This window comes from Sarcophilus harrisii, chromosome 4 (assembly GCF_902635505.1).
Source record: "Sarcophilus harrisii chromosome 4, mSarHar1.11, whole genome shotgun sequence".
NCBI lineage: Eukaryota > Metazoa > Chordata > Mammalia > Dasyuromorphia > Dasyuridae > Sarcophilus > Sarcophilus harrisii.
This window is the reverse complement of record NC_045429.1, coordinates 435,138,359-435,148,001: the sequence shown is the minus strand read 5'-3', so window position 1 is coordinate 435,148,001 and position 9,643 is coordinate 435,138,359. Positions and strand designations below refer to the sequence as shown.

Genomic DNA, 9,643 nt, shown 5'->3' with positions numbered 1-9,643 from the left:
CATCCTCTCTATTCCCCAGCTTCCCATTCTCTTTCCCATGCACTAGAGGTCCAGAAGGAGGTGCCAGTCCTTTCCTCTTCTGATTTCCCGTTGGCCTCGGTGGGAGCCTCAGTATCTAAAGATTTCTAACCTCTCCAGTCCTTGCGCCACCTTCAAGGACGTCTCCATGACTCTCCTATGGAACAGAGTGGGGGTTCTAATGATCCACCTCTGAGCCTGGAGGAAACAGCCAGGGCCTCTATTACTGCTAATAATCATGCTGAAGGGATTAATAGATACCTCCAGCCTGGACCAGCCTATTAATAGGGGATAGGGATGAGGGACAATCCTTGGGAATTGGGGGGGGACACACCCACCTTGACACAGGAGGCTTGGGGCCCTAAGCACTAGAGGAAAGGGTTCCGGGTTTGTGAGGAGCTCAGATGGTTTCCTGGACGGCTGAGGGAGAGCAAGTTGAGAGAAAATTGGGAAGAGGAGGAACTGTGGGCTTAAGATGGGTGGGAAGTAGGAGGGGGAGTCCTTCATGCTCAGTGTCTTCACTCCAACAGGATTCTCCTCTCTAGCCAAGGGGATCCATTTCTCCTGTTCTTATATAAAGAAGTTTTATTAAAGAGGATGGTCTCCCATCCCCCTTTTCTTCTTTTCAGATTACTTCGAAGTGACCTCTCAACTAAATTTAGTTTTCTGATTTTTTCCTTCACCTCCTGGCTCCGCTTGCCTCAGGGAAACTGCAATACAAAGAACTCTAGAGCTAAACACTATAGACCTGGGCGGCAGATTCCAGAATAAATCTTATTCTCTATATGGTCTTGGAAAAGTTACTTCCATTCTGAGCTTTAATCTTTTCATCTGTAAAAATGGAAGAAACTGGGGCATCTAGGTGGTGCAGTGGATAGAGCACTAGCCCTGAAGTCAGACGGATCTGAGTTCAAATCTGGTCTCAGGCACTTTACATTTCCTAGCTGTATGAGCCTGGGCAAGTCATTTAACCCTAAGTGCTTCAGGAAAAAAAAAGAAAAAGAAAAAAGAAACTGGTATATATCTAATAGAAGAACTTCATATTTCTTTTCTTTATTTGGGAGGTAAGTTGGAAAGAGAGGGATTGGTCTATGATTGCACAAAAAAAAAAAAAAAGAAAAAGAAAAGAAGAGAGAAGGGGTCATAGATGCATGAAGGAGAAGAGAAAGAAGATCAGAAGGAAACACAGATGAGCTGGACAGCTTTGAAAGTTCCATGCTGACTTTACTATCTATTTAAAGGGAAAAGAAACTATCCATAACAGAGATCTGCAGTTTTATGCACAATTTTCTTAGATATGGAAGTTCTCATGATTTTTGGTGATTAAGTTTAGAATAAAAATTTTTTGATTAAATAAGGGAGTTGAAATATATCCCTGGATCATTGATTTAGAACTGGAAGAGACTTTGGAAGCCATATTGCTCAAGCTTGGATGGTTGGATGGCAATATGGAGTGTTTAGAGAGTGGAATAAACTCATCTTCCTGACTTCAAATCTGGCCTCTGACACTTACTAGAGATAAGTCACTTCACCCAGTCTGCCTCGGTTTCCTTATTTGTCAAAGTGATGAGTTTAAAGTCACAGGATGGAGGCTTGAATCCCAGCTCTTCAATATGACCTCTGGGACATCACTTTTACCACATCAAGTTTCTCGATGATAAAGAATACTCAAAGACAGTGAGAATAATGAAAGGAAGAAATAGGATGAGCCTGAGTGTCAGATGGGTCACATGGTTTTAATTTTGGGGATGGATCACGTGATGCTTGTCCCTGATTAGTTTGGAAAGTTCCTCCCTGAGGAGATAGTCAGGCCATGCAATGATAAAAGAAGGGGAGCCTGAGTTCAAATCCAGCCTCTGACACTATGTGGGTGACCCTGAGTGAGTCCTTTAAACTTTGCCTCATTTTTCTTACCTATAAAATAGGGATAAGAACAGCATCTACATTGTTGTGAGGATCAAATGAGATGATATTTGTAAAAAGTGTTTAGCCCATTATCTGGTACATAGTTGGTACTATATAAATGCTTATTCCCTTCCCCCCAAGTCTAATTTCCACTCTTCTTGGGGTGCTAGTTGGCTTGAGGGAGAATTCCTGTTATGCCTCGTTCCCATTTGTCTTGTTCCAATGGCCTTGTGATGGAAAAAAGCCCTCTGTACCTGGAGAGAGACTGTGGGGACTGAGTGGGGACCGCAACAGAGTGTTTTCATTCTTTTTGTTGTTGTTTGCTGGCATTTTATTTTTTTCTCATTTTTTTTTTCCTTTTTGATCTGATTTTTCTTGTGCAGCTTGGTAACTGTATAAATACGTATGCATCTATTAAATCTATGTATTTAACATTTTTTTTTACCACGTTTAACATATATTGGGTTATTTGCCGTCTAGGGGAGAGAGTGGGGGAAGGGGAGGAAATTTGGAACACAAGGTTTTACCAGGGTCATTGGCAAAAAATGATCCTTGCATACGTTTTGAAAATAAAAACTTCAATTAAAAAAAAAAAAAAAGAAATCTTGCTTGAGGCTCCATCTCTGCCAGAAAGTAAGACCAGAGGGACCTAGAAACTCAGGCATTTGCTTAAGGGGGTGAATCATGGGAAAGAGAGGCAAGTGAACAGCTGCCCTCCCTCTCTCCTTAACCTGGGGCCCTTGGACCCTCCCCTTCCCTGTTGGAGATTTCTCCTTCTCCACGACTAGGCCCAAGCAAGGCACTTGGCTTAGGCACCACTTGGCACTTTTCTCCCATGCCCCCACCCCATTCCCTACCCCTGAGGCTGAGGAAGGTCCAAGAATGGACTTGCAGATGGGTTGGAAGGAGCTGTGGAGTTTCCCTTGGTGCATCTTGCCAGGAAAATGTAAGCTCTGGGAGATAGTCTCGGGAACAAGTGAGCCCCAGAGATCCTACAGTCTAGGGCGGTAGGGACCAGAGGGTGCAGGGTGCTTTCCTGGGTTCCCCCAGTGCACCAGATAAAGGGACCTCAAAGATGGGCTAATGCAACCTCTATCTAAAGCAAAAATCCCCCTTTTATTGTCATCCACTTTGTTTGAATACTCCCGGGGATGGAGAGCTCACTACTTCTCCCCACTCTTGGCAGCTAGTTCAGTTGTTAGCTCTAAGTCGATCAGCCAGTCAGTCAATAAACAGTTACTAAGAGCCTACTCTGGATAAATAAATTCCTTCAGCACTGAACGGATTTTTGCTCAAGTCCCTTGGAAATCTCAGTAGGAAACAGGAGAAGGGTCTTCTCCTGTTCACTGACTGCCTTCCTAGGTTCTATCCACCTGTCACGATCCTAGATGGGAGGGGGATGTCAGTACAAGTCTAACTGGAGGCAGACAGGTCCTTCAAAGGATTTCTGGTCCTGGTGCCCGCTTTATTGCCGGACTAATGATGGTGATTAGCACAGCAGGTGCTGCTGCTGCTGCTGAGGAGGCTGTTTTCTGAATGGCTGGGTGAGCCCCAGCAGTCCGAGCCCAGGAGAGCACAAGGCCCCAGCAGCCCGAGCCCAGGAGAACCGCAGGGCCAGTCACCCTGATCTCAGCGGGCCCGGACTGCTGCTGCCACATCCACAGATCTCCCAACCAAGGGAGGAAGGGAAGAGCCGGAGGTCCCAGGCTGGCGTCCACCTTCCTGCTTGCCAGGAACAAGCCTCTCTTCCCTGAGGATCAACTTGTGTTCTCCCTCCCCACCCAATCCCATCGCATTTTGTCTTGGGAGAAGGGAAAGGGAGAGACACTGGAACTCCATGGAAAAAGCAGATGGACTCCTGCAGAGAAGAACAATTAGTGCTTTTGAGACCAGATCCCAGAGGCACTGGGGACAATGGGCAGGAATTGGAAGGACCCACATTTAAAATAGAACCCCTCTTATTGGTCCAATGCGAGGGGAACTGATTTTAGCCTCATTTGGGATGGAAGAGCATGACTTTTTCAAACATAGGGATATGCTAGACTTAGAGTTTGGGGCTGCTCCTAAGGAGACCCCGGAGTGGGGTTAGCCCACTGCATATTGAGCTTATGGGTGTTTTCCTCTTGGGAATAATGGGGGTAACAAGGCAGGGGGATTGTGTGAAAATGGAGAGCCCAAATCTGAGCATGGCAAGGGTGGGGATCCCATATCCCTAGCACTGGGGCTGCCCCCCTAAGGGGTAGGGTTCCCAGGTGTGGCTGTGTCTCTGAGGAGGCGGTGGGGGGCGTGATTTATATCCCTGTACTTCATGGGTGAGGAATGCCAGCCCCCAGGGACCAAGGACAGCTGGCTCCAGAGATCTCACTTCTCTGGGAATCTTGTGGCAAGTGCTGTCAGGATATACCCCTCTCCACCCTCAGGGGACAGCAGCCCCCTCCCTTCTCACCGCTTCTGTCTCCTCCAGCCCCCCCCCCCATGTCTCCTCCTCCGTCCAGTCCCCCCTTCTGCTGGAGGTAATTGAAGCTGTGGAAAGCAGAGCAGGCTGGATCTCTCAGACTGCAGTGATCTGGGGGCTCCTCTGCTTTCCTATTCATCCCCGTTTCCCTTCCTCGCCCCATCACACCCAGGGAACAGCAGGAAAGACAATAAGATGGGAGGCCTTGGAGGCTCCTGAAAAGGGAAACGTGCTTCAAATGACATTGAGCAGCAAAATACAGGAGGTGATAAATGAAGTAGAAGAAGGGACTTCCAGAGGATAAGAGATAATAAGAGTGACAGAGGATAAAAGGGAAGTAATCTGGGAGGCCAAGCAGGGAAGAAGGGATTATGTGATATGGCTGCCAGGCTTTGTTCCCAGATGGTTTTATAGACTCGTGGATCTAGGGGTGGAAGGGACTTCAGAGGCCACAGTCCAACCCTCTAATTTTATACAGCAGGAAACTGAGGCTTAGGGAGGCGAAGTAACATTTGAGGGTCACAAAGATGGGATCTGGAGTCCAGAGTCAGTGTTCTTTCCATTGGGATGCATCAAGTCTGGACTGAAGCACCCCAGCTTCAAATCCTTCTGTAGCTCAGTTTCCTCATCTGTCAAAATGGGAAGGGGTATACAGACCAGGGAGACTCTTAAGATTTTCCTTGTTTTAAAATCTCTTGAGTTTAATCTGCACCCGGAGAGAGGACTGTGGGAATTGAGTGTGTGGCTCACAATATAGCATTTTCACTCTTTTTGTTGTTTGCTGGCACTTTCTTTTTTCTCATTTTTTTTGATCTGATTTTTCTTGTACAACATGATATTTTGGGGAATATGTACAGAAGAATTGCACATGTTTAACATAGATTGGATTACTTGCCATCTAGGGGATGGGATGGGGGAAGGGAAGGAAAAAATTGGAACACCAAGTTTTGCAAGGGTCAATGTTGAAAAATTATCCATGCATGTGTTTTGAAAATAAAAAGCTTTAATAATAAAACACTGTAAAAAAAAAAATCTCTGAATTTAGATTGAGCCTCAGTTTTCTCTTCTGTAAAATGGACATAATTCAGACCCCAGGCTACTTGACAGGCTCGCTGCTAGGGAAGTCCTTATTAAACCTTCAAAGGGTCTGATTAAATGTTTACTCTAACCTTACCCTTCCTTTTTCTGTTCCTGTGCAGAGAAGCAGGAAAGGGGCTGCCTTGCAAACCATCATGCCCCTTTCTTTTGGGTGGCACAACCTCCCCTCCCTGCCCAGGACCGGTTTTACCAGCCTGAGAAAGGGTCTGGATGACGGCGCTCGCTGGAGCTGGCAGGGATGGCGGGTTTTATGTAAATGGTGAGGGAGTGCTCTGGGAAGGGGTAGGCTGGTTTTCCCAAAGACAGGCAGGGACCGGCAGCTCCCAATTAGCCTGGCTGTGGTGATGTCAGCCCTGCTTTTCTTGGGTGGCTGCACCTACTCTGGTCGGCCCCGGCAACAGTGCCAGGGCTTACCTTCTCTCTGTGCTATGGATGCCAGGGGGAAAGGCTGGCATGGGGGCAGGGGGAGAGGCTGCACACCCCCACAGAGTTGGCCCACTGGTGTCCAAGGGTTCAGATCTGCTACTCCAAGCTCCCCATTCCCAACAAGGCAAGTTGGTTAAGGCGAGTGAATCCTCCCCATCTCCCTTGGCTTCCCTTGAGCCATTTTTCTCTGGGGCAGCTGCTGGGATGGTGGGTTCCTTGGAAAGCTGAACTGATTTTTGGAATCTTGATATAATTGAGAAAAGTTCTAGCTTTGGAGGCAGAGAACCTGCTTTTGAATCCTGCCATTTACTAGCTGCGTGATGTTGGGCAAACTATTTCTCTCTGAACTTCATCTGTAAAATGAGGGTGCGTGTGGGCCAGGTGACTTCTAAGGACCTTTCATTCCTTAAGCCTATGAGCCTGTGATTGAGAACAAGCACTTAGAACATCACCTTCTCCTCCAAGCTTTCTTCCTTCCCTCCAGCTCTTATCTTTCCCCTCTTGCCTCAAGTTCTAGAATAGATTTTTAGATCTAGAAGGAACCTTAGAACGCATCAAGTCCATGGCTCTTTTCAACAATGCAGTGATTCAAGGCAATTCCATTAGCCTTGGGAAGGAAAACACCATTTATATCCAGAGAGACAATTATGGAGACTGAATGTGGATCGAAACATACTATTTTCACCTTTTTTATTGTTGTTTATCTTGTTTTTTTCCACCATTTTAATCTGATTTTTCTTGCACAACATGACAACCATGGAAATATGCTCAAAAGGATTATACACAGATTTAACCTATATCAGATCACTGCAGTTTTGGGGAGGAAGGGAGAAGGGAGGGAAGAAGAAAAATTTGGAACATAAAGTTTTACAAAAAAATGAATGTTGAGAACTATATATTTACATATATTTGGAAAAAATAAAATAATGTTTTAAAAAATCTCATTAAGTTCAATTTCCTGAGATTAAAAAAAAGGTAAAGTAAAAGAAATTAAGGGACCTCGAGGGCCATCTAGGAGATAAAATGACACCCAAAGAGGTGGTGGTTTGCTTCAATTGCCCCAGGGGTTAAATGGCAAAGGCAAGATATGAATCCAGATCCTTTGAGGAGAGCCAGAATCTTCCCAGTGATCTCTGTGGTCTCCTAAAAGTCTCCTGACTAGACTAAGGATGTCTCCAGCCGCAGGACAAAGTACTCCCTCTCCCTTCCTCCCCAGCCGTCCAAGCTCCCAGAACTGTGGGGCTGAACTCTGGTCGGAGAGAGATGCTGAGGTAGTCTCCTACTCCAGCACAAACAATCTACAACACAGAAAAGTCTTTAATGTGGCGAGTCCTCTCTCCCACCCCACCCCACCCCCAGACTCTTCAAGGGAGGAGCTGTCCAGCCAGGTGCTGGAATTGCTTAACTCCTTCCAGAGGGGCTGAAATTCAAGCCTGGGAACTTCCCATCAGACCCTCCCCAGAGTCAATAAATATAGTCCAAAGGGGCCGTGGCCATGTCTTTTGAGACTGGCACAAATACCCTCATTTGGCTATCACACACACACACACTCATATGTACACTACACACTAATACTGGGACGACTTCTTTGCCATCTCCAGGCCTGCCCAGGCACCTAAGGTGAAAGGACCAGGAGTCTGTGTACAGCCAAGATCCCCGCTCTTTCTCAGAGCTGATTCCCTCCCCGGGGGGATTAAGGGAAGAAAACGCTTGAGTTGAACTGGCCATTGACGTGGCAAATGGTAGTGTTGAGGTGGGCCCAGCTCGGGAATTGGTCCAGTTTGAAGATGGGGTAGGCCCATGTATTGATGGCCAGTGAGATAGTCAGCACGCCAATGATATTGAGAAGGAATCCTGCTTTAGCCTGGAAGAGGGGAGAAAGATGGCGGTCAAGAAGGCTCAGTGGGATTCCCACTCCAATGAGAATCTTTTCTTGGTATCCTTAACTTGTAACATTGATTCACTGATTGAACAGAGATGGACCCAACAAAACAGTGGTCATAGAATCATAGATTTAGAATTGGAAAGGATCTTAGAACTGCAATATGTGGAGCCCAGGGGCAGCTAGTTGCGGTGGATAGAGAGCTGGGCCAGGGGTCAGGAAAATGTGAGTTTAAATCTGGCCTCAGAAACTTACTAGCTATGTGACCCTGACCAAGTTATGTCACCATTTGATTTGCCTCAGTTTCTTCATCTGTAAAATGAGCTGGAGAAGAAAATGACAAGCCACTCTAGTATCTCTGCCAAGAAATGGGGTCAGGAAGAGTTAGACACAATTGAAAAACAACAGAGAGAACCCTAGCCTGACAGTCTGGAAGACCTGAGTTCAAGTTCAGCCCCAATTACTCACTTGCTTATTAATTAGCACATTGCTTAATATCTGTTTGCCTTAGTTTCCTGAACTGTAAAATGGGAATAAAAATGATCCCTACTTACCAAGGTTGTTGTGAAGATCAAATGAAATAATATTTATATAGTACCTGGTGCTATATTTATACAGTATCAAATAATATTTATATAATGTCTGGTACACAGCAGGCACTCCATAAATGCTTGTTTCCTTCCTTCCTTAGAGGCCACCCCCTATTCCATTTTGTAGATGCAGAAACTGAGTCATAGAGATGTTAAATGATCTGTCTGGGGTTTGAAAACCAATAGGTGTCTGAGGCAAAATTTGAATCCAGGTTCCCCTCACTTCAAGTTCAGGAGAGGAATAAAATGGCAACTGGGCCACAGGAAAGGAGGGTGCTGCTGGTCCCCCATGTGGAAAGGGGAGCATATTCTTCCCTGAGATACCTGGACATGTACCTCTGGGAGAGAAGTTGCTTAGAATCTGTTGCATTGACTCTGGAGGCAAAAGGACATGCATCTGCCTCCCTGAGAGAGGTCATGTTGGAAAACTGTCCTTTCAGTTCCGTCTGTCCCAGGGCAAACTCCACAACCAAATAGCTAACAACTAACCTTTGGGTAGCACTTTATGATTTCCAAAGCATTCTACATGTTATCTCCCTTGAGCCTCACAACAACACAGTAGGATGAAGTAGGTGCTATTATTATACTCATTTTACAGATGAGAAAACAGAGGCTAAGAAAAGTGAAATGACATGCTCAGGACCACACAGACAATAAGGATCTGAGGCAGCCTCTGATTTCCTGATTCCACATCCAGCACTAGCTAGAGAGTCTAAGAGCCAGCGTCTGCCTACTTGGAAAGACTATCCAGTCTTCCCTCAGCCTTCTCTTCTTTGGGATAAGTAATTCCAGAAATATGATGTTTTCATGGGGAATGGTAGTCTATACCCCATATATATTTATATATGTTTCCTCTGAACTCTTTCCAAATACCCTGGATCCCTCTCAGTCAAGATAGTCAAGACAGATGCGAAGTAGGGGTCTTTAATCATGATCTGGGGAGAAAACTCTCTTGCCTGGGAATAGGCTCAGGATAGAAAGTTTGTACTTTACAGAATGCTTTCCTATAGGATCCCACCCCATCCCAATCCATTTTTTTCTCTTCTCATTCCATTTCTATTATATTTTATTACTTCCCTTCTCATCCCATCCTATCCCATCCCATTCTATTCTATTCTGTCCTATCTCATCTCTTCTCTTTTCATCCCAACCTATTCTATCCTATCTCTTCTCTTCTTTCCCCATCCCATTCCATCTTTTCTCATCTTCCCATCCCATCTTATCCCATCTCTTCTCTTCTATTCCCATCCCATTCCATCTTTTCTCCTC

The 9,643-nt window shown here is 45.6% G+C and overlaps 1 protein-coding gene across 1 annotated transcript in view; it reads right to left on the bottom strand.

Annotated features, from left to right (window-relative positions):
* Positions 1 to 6,863: 6,863 nt before the first annotated feature.
* SLC13A2 (solute carrier family 13 member 2) overlaps positions 6,864 to 9,643 on the bottom strand; it is a 44,194-nt gene continuing 41,414 nt past the window's right edge. The window contains exon 12 of the mRNA XM_031967678.1: positions 6,864 to 7,766. Coding sequence (XP_031823538.1) covers positions 7,596 to 7,766 — 171 coding nt within the window. The 3' untranslated portion in view covers positions 6,864 to 7,595. The remainder of the gene's footprint in view (positions 7,767 to 9,643) is intronic.